A 15,000-nucleotide genomic window follows, 5' to 3' on the forward strand; every position below is an offset into this window, starting at 1 on the left:
CTACATCCGGACTTCTGTATATTCGTTATCATGGACTCCGAGAAAAGGATAGTGCTTACATTATGCTCGTGTGCTTCTGAAATACACACAACAGAGAAACCTTGATCGCGGGAGGTCTATTGTTTGCATAGAACAAGGTGCACACTGTTCTTGTGTCGTGAGAACAGGCTGAAAGCGACGAGTGATGGTGATTTTGCACAATGATTTCCTGACGAGAATTCTTAATAAAGCTATTACTTTCTGTATCCTTGTCCGTATGTGTTGCAAAATCGTTTCTGTTCATTTTACACCAGGTTCACCGCATACTTCCATCAGACGTGAACGACTGTTAATCCGACTCAAACCTGGCGCGATACGAACTCGTTTGTCACTGCAGAAAGCGACCTTGGTATTCAGTGGTGACGTCAAATGTTCGAAAACAAATTACGTTTTTATATCTCAAAATACCACATGTCCGACTGATGTTCTGTTTCTTATTACGGCGTCAATTTAATTGTGGTTTATGCACATGTTAAAATTTAAGCTGGGAAATATACAGTGAAATAGACGGACTACCTTCAATAGCAACATTACGTACCGAACAAAACTTCATGATGCCATGCATGGGATGTAAACAAACGTTGCATTGAGAAGGGAAACAAGTGCCACACAGACTCCTAACCGCGAGAAGAGTGTAAATATTGTATTTTCGCTTTACGCGACTTGTTCTATCTAAGAATACCACATGTCCGACTGATGTTCTGTTTCTTATTACGGCGTCAATTTAATTGTGGTTTATGCACATGTTAAAATTTAAGCTGGGAAATATACAGTGAAATAGACGGACTACCTTCAATAGCAACATTACGTACCGAACAAAACTTCATGTGGCCATACATGGGATTACAAACGTTGCATTGAGAAGGGAAACAAATTCCACACAGATTCCTAACCGCGAGAAGAGTGTAAATATTGTATTTTCGCTTTACGCGACTTGTTCTATCTAAGAATACCACATGTCCGACTGATGTTCTGTTTCTTATTACGCCGTCAATTTAATTGTGGTTTATGCGCATGTTACAATTTGAGCTGGGAAATATACAGTGAAATAGACGGACTACTTTCAAAAGCAACATTTCGTACCGAACAACACTTCATGAGGCCATGCATGGGATGTAAACAAACGTTGCATTGAGAAGGGAAACAAGTGCCACACAGACTCATAACCGCGAGAAGAGTGTAAATATTGTATTTTCGCTTTACGCGACTTGTTCTATCTAAGAATACCACATGTCCGACTGATGTTCTGTTTCTTATTACGCCGTCAATTTAATTGTGGTTTATGCGCATGTTACAATTTGAGCTGGGAAATATACAGTGAAATAGACGGACTACTTTCAAAAGCAACATTTCGTACCGAACAACACTTCATGAGGCCATGCATGGGATGAACGTTGCATTGAGAAGGGAAACAAGTGCCACACAGACTCATAACCGCGAGAAGAGTGTAAATATTGTATTTTCGCTTTACGCGACTTGTTCTATCTAAGAATACCACATGTCCGACTGATGTTCTGTTTCTTATTACGCCGTCAATTTAATTGTGGTTTATGCGCATGTTACAATTTGAGCTGGGAAATATACAGTGAAATAGACGGACTACTTTCAAAAGCAACATTTCGTACCGAACAACACTTCATGAGGCCATGCATGGGATGTAAACAAACGTTGCATTGAGAAGGGAAACAAGTGCCACACAGACTCATAACCGCGAGAAGAGTGTAAATATTGTATTTTCGCTTTACGCGACTTGTTCTATCTAAGAATACCACATGTCCGACTGATGTTCTGTTTCTTATTACGCCGTCAATTTAATTGTGGTTTATGCGCATGTTACAATTTGAGCTGGGAAATATACAGTGAAATAGACGGACTACTTTCAAAAGCAACATTTCGTACCGAACAACACTTCATGAGGCCATGCATGGGATGTAAACAAACGTTGCATTGAGAAGGGAAACAAGTGCCACACAGACTCATAACCGCGAGAAGAGTGTAAATATTGTATTTTCGCTTTACGCGACTTGTTCTATCTAAGAATACCACATGTCCGACTGATGTTCTGTTTCTTATTACGCCGTCAATTTAATTGTGGTTTATGCGCATGTTAAAATTTAAGCTGGGAAATATACAGTGAAATAGACGGACTACTTTCAAAAGTAACATTTCGTACCCAACAACACTTCATGATGCCATACATGGGATTACAAACGTTGCATTGAGAAGGGAAACAAGTGCCACACAGACTCCTAACCGCGAGAAGAGTGTAAATATTGTATTTTCGCTTTACGCGACTTGTTCTATCTAAGAATACCACATGTCCGACTGATGTTCTGTTTCTTATTACGCCGTCAATTTAATTGTGGTTTATGCGCATGTTAAAATTTAAGCTGGGAAATATACAGTGAAATAGACGGACTACTTTCAAAAGTAACATTTCGTACCCAACAACACTTCATGATGCCATGCATGGGATGTAAACAAACGTTGCATTGAGAAGGGAAACAAGTGCCACACAGACTCATAACCGCGAGAAGAGTGTAAATATTGTATTTTCGCTTTACGCGACTTGTTCTATCTAAGAATACCACATGTCCGACTGATGTTCTGTTTCTTATTACGCCGTCAATTTAATTGTGGTTTATGCGCATGTTACAATTTGAGCTGGGAAATATACAGTGAAATAGACGGACTACTTTCAAAAGCAACATTTCGTACCGAACAACACTTCATGAGGCCATGCATGGGATGTAAACAAACGTTGCATTGAGAAGGGAAACAAGTGCCACACAGACTCATAACCGCGAGAAGAGTGTAAATATTGTATTTTCGCTTTACGCGACTTGTTCTATCTAAGAATACCACATGTCCGACTGATGTTCTGTTTCTTATTACGCCGTCAATTTAATTGTGGTTTATGCGCATGTTACAATTTGAGCTGGGAAATATACAGTGAAATAGACGGACTACTTTCAAAAGCAACATTTCGTACCGAACAACACTTCATGAGGCCATGCATGGGATGTAAACAAACGTTGCATTGAGAAGGGAAACAAGTGCCACACAGACTCATAACCGCGAGAAGAGTGTAAATATTGTATTTTCGCTTTACGCGACTTGTTCTATCTAAGAATACCACATGTCCGACTGATGTTCTGTTTCTTATTACGCCGTCAATTTAATTGTGGTTTATGCGCATGTTAAAATTTAAGCTGGGAAATATACAGTGAAATAGACGGACTACCTTCAATAGCAACATTACGTACCGAACAAAACTTCATGTGGCCATACATGGGATTACAAACGTTGCATTGAGAAGGGAAACAAATTCCACACAGATTCCTAACCGCGAGAAGAGTGTAAATATTGTATTTTCGCTTTACGCGACTTGTTCTATCTAAAAATACCACATGTCCGACTGATGTTCTGTTTCTTATTACGGCGTTAATTTAATTGTGGTTTATGCGCATGTTAAAATTTAAGCTGGGAAATATACAGTGAAATAGACGGACTACTTTCAAAAGTAACATTTCGTACCCAACAACACTTCATGATGCCATGCATGGGATGTAAACAAACGTTGCATTGAGAAGGGAAACAAGTGCCACACAGACTCCTAACCGCGAGAAGAGTGTACTAAAAACATTACACAATGCTCTATTGTAACTTGACTCACGTTGGGAATTCTTCGCGACTTTCTTTGTTGAGTGTGGCACTGAGGGGTCTCGGCAAGCCCGCTGAAGTGCCCAACTATACAAAGAAAGTCGCGAGGGATTCCCAATGCGAGTTAAAAAAATGAATACGTGTGTAAATGTGTGTGTGTGTGTGTGTGTGTGTGTGTGTGTGTATGTGTGTGTGTGTGTGTGTGTGGTGTGTGTGTGTCTGTGTGTGTATGTGTGTGTGTGTGTGTGTGTGTCAGTGCTAAATTTACTTAAAGGCACAGTAAGCCTCCCGTAAACCATCACAGATACGGTCAGGCTTTTACACACAGTACAAACACCCTTTCATTTAAACACTCACCAATTGAGAACATCCTAGGTGCCCTCCGTAAAGAGCGAACAATTTTCAAAGAATTTATTTTTGCGTGGTTTATCTTACCCCTGAGCCATCGTGAACCCGTGTGATCCAGTTTTCCTTTTTCACAATGCAGTCGTCAGTTAGTTATGAATGCGACTCGATGTGAGCTTATCTACAATAGCACGTTTTTTATGCACGAAACAACGGCTGTGGTTCACAAGAACTCTTGCGATGGCTTTTGACTGTTGAGAGGAACGGCGATTTGCACTGATAAACCGCTCTGCTACGACCCTTGCGTGACCCTGCTTCCGGGCTTTTCTTTTTTTTAAACTTTCACAACTTCGAATTGTTCTGATCTTGTCTTGATGAAAAACGAATTCTTTTATGATTAAAGAATGTTTGTGTAACAAGCTGTCAATTTATTATTTAGATTTTAAAAGTTAGGTCTAGCGCAAAAACGAGGCGCCGTTGTTGTTAACGAACAAGTCTACGAAAATAAATTCTTTGAAAATGTCTCACGCTCGACAGAAAGCAGCCAGGATGTTCCCGTTCGGTGAGCGTTCAAATGGAAGTATGCTTGTACTGTATTTAGACGCTCGGGGAGCTCTGTGATGGTTTACGGGAGGCTTACTGTGCCTTTAATATGTATGAAATGTGCACTTAGTTAGGTAGTTTTTTTGTTCCACAGGTTAACATGCTTGCAGCTGGAAGGGTGTTTGTCGTCCTACTACTTGGAAGTACAGGGCCTTGGGCCGCAACATCTGAGATGAACATCACATGTGAAGCTGGGAGCTTTACTGCTGGAGAGAGTGCTTCTGTAACATGCAATTTTCACACTGACATGAGTGCAGACAGACGCGGAATTATGATAGAACACCTTCAGAATAATGCTGATGGTGTGTATCTTCAGTAGCCGACTCGGAAAGTAGTAGGGGTTTATATCGATAAAAAGGAGGGGTCTTTATTGGGAATTTGAGAGTAGAATTTCGTCAAGAAGTTGTTTTGAATGTTTTCTGTCACAGCTTTCTCCGCGTTACCGTATGGCTGCCTAAATGGCGGAGTAAAACAACTGACAGTGGAAACAACAGATTCAATCACTAAAAACGGTCATACACGTAAAATTCCACTCGTGAGGTTCTTCTTCTTCTTCTGCGTTCGTGGGCTGAAACTCCCACTTACATTCGTGTTTTTGCACGAGTGGAATTGTACATTCATGATCGTTTTTAGTTCCTCCGAAAGCGGCGTATGACTGCCTAAATGGCGGGATAAAAACGGTCATACACGTAAAAGCCGTGGGAGTTACAGCCAATGAACGAACAAACAAACCGTTTTTAGTGATTGAATCTGTTGTTTCCACTCACAGACTGATTGTGATTCTGTTTGCAGTTTCACCTTTGTTGCTTCTCTCTATGACCTTTTTCTAATTTCTAGTCTCACAAGTGTCCGTTGTTTTGTTGAAGTCGCTGGGTTAACATCATCCCTCAACGATTTAAAATGAAGTTAAACTAAGACAGCCCGCTGTGACAGACAACATTTAGCAACTGCTGACATTTTAAGTAATTCACCTAAACTGTCATAAGGAAGAACAAGTCGCGTAAGGCGAAAATACAATATTTAGTCAAGTAGCTGTCGAACTCACAGAATGAAACTGAACGCAATGCCATTTTTCAGCAAGACCGTATACTCGTAGCATCGTCAGTCCACCGCTCATGGCAAAGGCAGTGACATTGACAAGAAGAGCGGGGTAGTAGTTGCGCTAAGAAGGATAGCACGCTTTTCTGTATCTCTCTTTGTTTTAACTTTCTGAGCGTGTTGTTAATCCAAACATATCATATCTATATGTTGTTTGGAATCAGGAACCGACAAGGAATAAGATGAAAGTGTTTTTAAATTGATTTGGACAATTTAATTTTGATCATAATTTTTATATATTTAATTTTCAGAGCTTGTTTTTAATCCGAATATAACATATTTATATGTTTTTGGAATCAGCAAATGATGCAGAATAAGATAAACGTAAATTTATATCGTTTTATAAATTTTTATTTTTTTTTTACAATTTTCCTATTTTTAATGACCAAAGTCATTAATTAATTTTTAAGCCACCAAACTGAAATGCAATACCGAAGTCCGGGCTTCGTCGAAGATTACTTGACCAAAATTTGAACCAATTTGGTTGAAAAATGAGGGCGTGACAGTGCCGCCTCAACTTTCACGAAAAGCCGGATATGACGTCATCAAAGGCATTTATCAAAAAAATGAAAAAAACGTTCGGGGATTTCATACCCAGGAACTCTCATGTCAAATTTCATAAAGATCGGTCCAGTAGTTTAGTCTGAATCGCTCTACACACACACACACACGCACATACACCACGACCCTCGTTTCGATTCCCCCTCGATGTTAAAATATTAAGTCAAAACTTGACTAAATATAAAAACACAACAGACACCCATTGAACGTTCCGTGCACGCTCTATAATTATTTCGCTTCGCTTGAATCCCCAACAGGATGTTATTAGATTCACGCACTGCTTGTCAAGAAAACAGGCAACCGTATATGTCAAACTAGAGGAATACCCGGCTTCGCCGGGGTGAATCGCGAGACAGAGACAGACAGCGTGGCGGTTCATCACAATCACCTCTGCAGGCGAAGTCCTGTCAAACGGGATTGAGAATGTTAGAGCTTATTTCTTAGCCCTATATTATCTGTTGTGGCTTCTCAAATGCCAGAACATACAGACAGACAAAAGCCGCTAGACCCCATCACAAACAGAACTCTACAATCCACAGGTTTTTGCCCACACACACACACACACAAACACACACACAGAGAAGCCGTATATATATAAATGTATATCTATATCTATAAATATATAGAGATAGGTGAGAGTGTATTTTTCGCGTGGCTATAAATTGATTCGACCTTTTCACTTTGACAGTAAGAACAACTTACGGGTGCAAGGGAAGCGTTCTGGACAGCGCAGTGACATTCTAAAAATAGTCACTCTCAGAAACGGGAATTTGGGGTGAACGGCGAGACAGAGACAGACAGCGTGGCGGTTCATCACAATCACCTCTGCAAGCGAAGTCCTGTCAAACGGGATTGAGAATTTTAGAGCTTATTTCTTAGCCCTATATTATCTGTTGTGGCTTCTCACATGCCAGAACATACAGACAGACAAAAGCCGCTAGACCACATCACAAACAGAACTCTACAATACACAGGTTTTTGCCCACACACACACAAACACACACACACACACAGAAGCCGTATATATATATGCATATCTGTATCTATAAATATATAGAGATAGGTGAGAGTGTATTTTTCGCGTGGCTATAAATTGATTCGACCTTTTCACTTTGACAGTAAGAACAACTTACGGGTGCAAGGGAAGCGTTGTGGACAGCGCAGTGGACAGCGCAGTGACATTCTAAAAATAGTAATAGTAACTTACAAACGGGAAAGCCACACGAAGGAAGGGAGATAAACGCCAAACACTGGAGAAGATAAGGAAGAGTTACTTATAATGGTGAAATGAACACAAAAACCAAAATCAGTTCAGCGCTGCGCGCTGAGAGCACGTGTTGAAATATCTCATCGATGATATTGTGTCCGGGGTGTAGCTGAATACGGTGTCCAAATTTGAAAAAGATCCACCGAGAACTTTGGCGTTGTGATGTGGTGTAGCGGCTATGGTGTGTCGGTATGGGGGCCCGGGTAGCTGAGGTGGAACCAAAATAGCTGAGGTGGAACCAAAATCGGTTCAGCGCTGCGCGCTGAGAGCACGTGTTGAAATATCTCATCGATGAGGTTGTGTCCGGGGTCTCTCTGAATAAGCCCACCAAATTTGAAGCAGATCCATCGAGAACTTTGGCCGTGCATGGCGAATACACAAATACACAGATACACAGACACACACACAGACACAAGTCGTATATATATATAGATAGAAGAAGCATTCAAAACTAATACGACAGGTTTACCGACACATGCTCATATAGAGAAACCCAGAAGTCAGTTATAAAGCAATGTGTTCGGAAAGCAATTTATTCGAATAACTGAAAACAGTTCCAAGCGAGAAAACAAAACATGTACAAAGCAAGTGATGGCCGTAAACAGAATCAGCACACCCCCGTTCCCCATATCGTAGAATTCCAACATTGTGGAAGCAGAAACTAGGCCGTATGTTAATAAAGTATCCCTCCGCCCCAAGTAGAGGGTCGCAGGAACAACTAAAACAAAATAACACGAGAGAACCGTAACATATCTAACTCAATTGTGTGGAAAGCTGTCGCTGTAGTGAAAACATATGGTAAACATCATATGTATTGGTATGTCTTTGTTGAGTCACTAACAAGTAACACCAATAAACACTTCACCCTGGTTGGCTCATTGTCTTTGCTCATCAGCAACAACAACAACAACACAACACCTCACAAACTCAAGTCAAGAGAAGTGGTGTAAATGTTTATTCAGAATAATTCATTCATTCAAGGGGCGAGCACACAATCACAGAACTCGAACACAAACAAACATGCCGACCAAAACAAAAAGAATGCTATCGGGTCTGTAAGCAGATCAGCATCCACTCTGGCATTGAGTTGTTGGCGGTCCCTTAATTGTGAAAGCAAAAGGTGAGATTGGGACAGCCGTTGGTCACTACTGACTGCTGACTACCACAGCTGGATCATGACGGTCTGCGTGGCTAATGACAGGTGCGTTTGCTAGATAGTTACGAACTAAGACACTCACTGACGGTGAAAGTTGTTATTGACCCTTTGTTAGTAGGTCGGTCGTCTGAAAAAGGAGAGCGTCGCCATGTTTCTGATCTTCCAGGGAGGGCGATTAGTCAGAGTGTAAAAGGCATCCGTGCCAAGATAATCACACTTTCTTTTGTTTAGTGACAGACACATTGGTATGCCATTGGAAAAACGAGGAGCAGGAACATCATTGTACCACAGCAAAGGGTTCAACGAATGACATCGTCATCAACAATGTTTTTAGACATGAGATTCCCAATGTCAGCAGAGAAAACGCAGGGACATACACATGCTTCGTTGTTCCCGAAAAAGGATCAAAATCACAATCTTGTAAAATGACTGTCGAAGGTAAGTAAAGTAGGATATCCTTAAATGTACATACTATAAAACATTCCATTTACGTTACTCTCATTAATATTACAGCTGTTGATTTGCATTTGTCAAAGCACCATCGTACATGTGGTTTGGTTGTTGTTGATTTTCGTTTTTGACTTTTTTTGCAGAGGGTCGAATGTTAAAGTGTAATCTTTTTCTTCTTCTTCTTTGTTCATAGTATGAAACTCCCACGTTCACTCATGTTGTTGGACGAGTGGATGTTTACGTGTATGAACGCCGATTCCGGAGAAAGCATGCTGGGTTTATTCGTGTTTCTATAACCAACCGAACGGGGGATAAGGCACTAGCAGGTCTGCACATAAAAATGTCCACCCTTAACCCGCCAGGCGGCCGCGACCGGTATTTGAACTCAACTCACGACCTTCCGATACTCGTCCTGATATGGCTCTACGTAGTCGGCTGGACGTTAAGCAACAAATACACAAACAAACAAACCTTCCGATATGTCTTATCCACCAGGCCACTGCGCCCGTCTACATTGTCATCGATTATACACGTAAAATTCCACTCGTGCAAAAAAACACGAGTGTACGTGGGAGTTTCAGCCCACGAACGCAGAAGAACAAGAAGAAGTCATCGATTATTGCGGTCGCTTTCTTTCACACTCTAGATATCAGCCAAGTGCGTGGAAGATGTAAACAAAATGGGCATGCCCTGTTCGATACGATACCAATCTAAACAAATATCTCTGATGTATAAAATGTGAAATATCGTTCAGTTTTAGTCAGCGTTTGCACGGTTAAAAGTGGCCCATGCTGTCAATAAAACCATTTTCTGATGGGAGGCGTGTTCAAGGACCTGTGACGTCATACCCAAACACTGCTCAAATTAAATACACTCATTTTTGAGCAGGAGAAAAGCAGACCATCAAATACACATATGTTTCTGACCATATACACCATTAAAACAAATATTCAGAAATAAAGACTCCCAATGCTACTCATTTAGTGGCTGTCCTTACTTATCACGTAGGTAACCTCGCAGTAAAGCTAAAAAAAACCTGTTGGTTAAACAGACACGAATTGATGCAATATCTCCCTCTCGAATATACTAGATTTATGTTTTATTGCTTGTGTTTCAATCACCATCACAATCATGTGTGTGTGTGTGTGTGTGTGTGCGTGCGTGTGTCTGTGTTTGTGTGTGTGTGTGTGTGTATGTGTGTGTGTGCGTGTGTGTGTGTGTGTGTGTGTGTGTGTATGTGTGTGTGTGTGTGTGTGTGTGTGCGTGCGTGTGTCTGTGTGTTAGTGTTAGTGTTTGTTTGTTTGTGTGTGTGTCTCTTATCTCCCTATCTCTGTAGGTTTGTGTAGGTGTATACATAGGTTACACACTCCGAGTTCTAAATACCGTGCATATTTTCCCTCAGGTAGATTTTCAGGTATTACCTCGCCAGAGGCTCGGTAATACCTGAAAATCGACCCAAGGGAAAATATGCACGATATTTAGGACGAGGTGTGTAAGTTGTTTATCCCATTACTCCGACGTTTTCATTAACAAAACACCACTTTTTGACACAAACTCTGTGAGTGCCTGTTTTCTGCTGGCCAAACCTTCAGCGACCGCAATGCGAAACGAGTCCCCTTTTGTCTTTTTGGTAAACGCGCCATAAAACGTCTGCTTTTGTATTTAGTCATCAATACTGCTTAAGAAAACGAATTACATAGATTGCGCAGTTCAATGAATTTGAAACAGTGCAGTACCGGCCGGTTTCAGTCGGTGACCCAAGTCGGTTGTCAGAGGCATTCGCCAAAAAGACTGCGTGTGTGATTTTCCAAGCGATGAGGATGATTGCTGAATTTGTGCTTATTCGAGCTGTTGTGCTTCAGTGTTCAAATTTGGATTACTTACTTCTTCATTCGTCATTTAGGTGAGCCTTACTTTGATGTCTGTCGTTCAGTCTTAGGCCAGTAAGTTATCTGTACTGTACTGCAGTAGTTTTGTTCTGCGGTCTATTCAATGTAGGTCAAAACTTGTAAATCTATCTGCCTGCATGACCTGAACCTACACACCGTTGTTTACTTTAAAATTGAAAAAAAAACCACGCAAGTACCGACCTTCTTCGCCACCTTTTATTGTAACCGTATCGCCAACATTGTACGTTCCAATTTCCATGTTGCTGGTCAACTCAGTTGATCAGTAGCAGGCGATTCTGTAGCAGACGACAGATCTGCACCAGACGACAGATGGGACAGCCTTGTTATGTTGAACCAGATTTAGCAATAAATGCTCTAAAAGCGATAGCAAATGAACAAAACCCTAAGCATACTGTTTTAATGTAATTCTTATTTCGTCGCTCAGGATTTTGATTCAGGATTTTGTTGTCGGGATTGATCTAAGCGGTTGCCTATGAAGAGTACTAGAGGTGTGCGCCTTGAATCACTGTCTGTCTCTATCGCTCTCTCTCTCTCTCTCTCTCTCTCTCTCTCTCTCTCTCTCTCTCTCTCTCTCTCTCTCTCTCTCTCTCTCTCTCTCTCTCTCTCTCTCTCTCTCTCTCTCTCTCTCTCTCTCTCTCATCGCTTCGGCCAACTCATAATCTTTACTCGGCTCTTTTCACCCCAGCAGATTATGTGTATTCTTTGTTGTTTTCTTTATTTCTTCAATGTTAAAATGTATGTAGATCGTTAGCTAAACGTGAGTTCGACTTTTATACCGCACAATATCTCAATCGTTTTACTGAAGAAAGTAGTTCCCGAGTTAACGACAAATATGCAGATGACTTCTATAAATTATTCATTATGTACTCTGAGATCAAAGCCAATGACCAATGACAGGTGAGATCGAGACTCGGTTGTGATGGATTATCCATATGTGACCCTCCACCACGGAATTAGTCGCATTTCACCTTTGCATGATTTTCATATTTTTACATTTTCCTAAAGAGTTTTGTTATGCTCTATCCAGTGGTGAAACCCGTTTTAGAAAAGAGCGAACACTGTTTGAACACTGTTTGAATTATGTGACTAAGGTGACCCTCACACTGTTACCAGACACTCCCCGGACTTATATTAAGCCTAGCGCAGAACCGCGCGAGGTGACATGCGACTCATTTCGTGGTGGAGGGTCACATATGGTTGTGATGGATTATCCAGAATAATCACCCCCTCAGCTAACAGAGACATCTGTTTATTTATCTGTGTGTGTGTGTCTATCTGTCTGTGCACAAAAAAATGAAGTACACCTTTGCAGAAAGTGTGAAATTGCTACTTATGTTCTGAAATCAAGAACACTTTTTATTTGATGATCGTTTTCTTTCAGATGGACCGGCAGATGTAACTGAAGCTACAACAACGGCGAATGGGACAGTCTCTTTCTCGGGAGGTAGGTGCCTTATCTTTTTCCTGAAGAGAATGAATTCATTATTATGTGAAAGGATGCGGGTAAACTCGCCAAATTCCTTACGTTTCGTGCTGGAAAACGTCGGCAGGTGATAATGTAATAAGGTACTAATGGTTACAGTTTTGACTTATTCATTAACAGCTTATTGTTCAAACAATTTCGTTAAGATACTTTCAGAATCTAAACTTTCTGATTCAAGGAAAGGAGAATGAATCTGGTATATGTGTGTGTGTGTGTGTGTGTGTGTGTGTGTGTGTGTGTGTGTGTGTGTGTGTGTGTGTGTGTGTGTGTGTGTGTGTGTGTGTGTGTGTGTGTGTGTGTGTGTGTGTAATTAAGGCAACTGTGCAGTTCTCATTCCAGAGTGTACACCTTGTATACCTGTAACTTTGACATTTCTTTGCATGACACGTAAAACCAACAAAAGGAGTTCACAACCGTTTCAATGACAAATCAAGAAATACGCCACGCATTGACCAAGATTTTGAGTCAAAGTGCATTCCTTAAAATGACAAAATTTTGTGTATCATGTGTTTTACTCACAGATAACAGCTTCCACGTGACACTATTCGTCTGTATCAGCATTGCTTCTGTGGTCATTTTGCTTGTGGCTACAGTCCTCGTTGTCATGGTTTTTAAAAGAAAACGCCCAAATGTGTGAGTATAGTGTTGATGTTATTACCTTTCATTGCCAATGCCAATGTATTTTTGGTTGTATTATTGAATACATGAATCAATAGTTGTCACTGCACTATGTGAGGCCATATCTTTGGGCAGTGTCTTAAGGAGCTTTATAAAACGTATCTGTATCTCCTTGGTTTACTGTGACATTTGTTGGTTTTTGTTTTACTTCATGTGAATTTCGCAACAGTAAGTTCCCTAACAACCTGTTTAACGGCATGTCACGCACGATGTCTTCATGAAGCGTAAGAAATGTGTGGGTAGATGCCCGCAAATGCAGTTGACAAAAATAGTGTATTTAGGTGTATATGTTACAGTTAATCTGTGAAACCAGGGAATACGTGTATTAACTAAACTATTTTAGGTAATACATGAATTAACTGGGATTTTTTCCGTCAGTTAATTCATGTACGTATTACCTAGTCAATACACGTATTCCCTTGTTTCACAGATTAACTGTAACATATACACCTTCTAGTGAAACGATTATGTTACGCATTTGAAATGAAGTGTGAGTTTAGATAGAGCGGATAGCGTCAGATAAACTCTATTTAAACGAGACAGATTAGCCGCGGGTGGAGGAGGAGGATGTTAGATACTTGAGGTAGGCCTAAAGGGATCAGAGTTAGCAGGTAGGGAAGAGAGGGTAGTAAAGCCGGATATCAACACTTAGGCCCGTAATTAGAAAGAGAGGGGAGAGGAGGACTTGTGAAAGTCAAGGAGAAGAGCCCAGCCGCAATGTCCATGTTGCCGGGGGGCTTGCACATGTGATGCATCAGCGGGGTCTAATAAGAACGGGAGAGCAACACATTGTGGTCAGTCCTTACCAGCGCGGCGCAGCGGGCATATGCCAACTATTTCTTAGTGTTTGGTGTTTTTTTTTCGGAGTTCTCCGGAGATCGAACTTGTTTCAGGACAACGGGAACTTCGATCATAGTAAGCAGCTCACAAGAGACCAGGTGGTTATTCTGGGTACGGGCATGTCAATAACGCTCCAATGGAGCAAAACGATTCAGCGTAAAGAGCGCTCTGTTGAAATTAAGCTCCCGGCAATGTCACTCCATCCCTTGTGTCCAGTGTCTGCCGTGACCGCTGTGTTACCTTTGTTGGGGCCGATGGACCCCAAGGCGCAGGTCTTCCCGATGAAAGGATCAGACTTTAATAAGAAACTGCGCTTGACTACCGCTGTTGCTGGGGGAAACTTCTCCAGCCACAGCTTTCGGCGGGGTGATGCCGCGTGGGCGTTGAGTTGTGGTGTGCCGGGGGAAATTGTCAAGGTGATGGGGGATTGGAAAAGCAACGCGTACTTAGGCTACTTAAATTAGACCAGCTGCCACCAAAGATCATTGATTCTTACATATCACATGTAGCCCAGGCAACTCCTTCATGTATAACATCACAACAATCCTAAACCTCCCACCTCTAACCAAGTATACTGTCTTTAGTTGGGCTGAATAACGAGTAGTACCTCTAATTTGGGACTTATCACTGCACAATGATATCTCTCATTGTCAGATGGTATTCTCTTGAATAAACTGCCCTCGTTATTTGCCCAAAATCAATACATGACTTGGCTATGTGTGATGTATGTGCGCACGAGAGTGATTGCGTGTGTGTCAGGTGTATGTGAGTGTGTGTCAGGGAATACGTGTATTAACTAAACTATTTTAGGTAATACATGAATTAACTGGGATTTTTTCCGTCAGTTAATTCATGTACGTATTACCTAGTCAATACACGTATTCCCTTGTTTCACAGATTAACTGTA

General features: G+C 41.2%; 1 protein-coding gene across 1 annotated transcript in view; it reads left to right on the top strand.

Annotated features, from left to right (window-relative positions):
* LOC138972483 (hexokinase-like) overlaps positions 1 to 15,000 on the top strand; it is a 42,525-nt gene that overhangs the window by 7,973 nt on the left and 19,552 nt on the right. The window contains exons 2-5 of the mRNA XM_070345113.1: positions 4,745 to 4,952; positions 8,964 to 9,170; positions 12,474 to 12,536; positions 13,097 to 13,208. Of these exons, the coding sequence (XP_070201214.1) occupies positions 4,751 to 4,952; positions 8,964 to 9,170; positions 12,474 to 12,536; positions 13,097 to 13,208 (584 nt within the window). The 5' untranslated portion in view covers positions 4,745 to 4,750. The remainder of the gene's footprint in view (positions 1 to 4,744; positions 4,953 to 8,963; positions 9,171 to 12,473; positions 12,537 to 13,096; positions 13,209 to 15,000) is intronic.

This window comes from Littorina saxatilis, linkage group LG8 (genome assembly GCF_037325665.1).
Source record: "Littorina saxatilis isolate snail1 linkage group LG8, US_GU_Lsax_2.0, whole genome shotgun sequence".
Taxonomy (NCBI): domain Eukaryota; kingdom Metazoa; phylum Mollusca; class Gastropoda; order Littorinimorpha; family Littorinidae; genus Littorina; species Littorina saxatilis.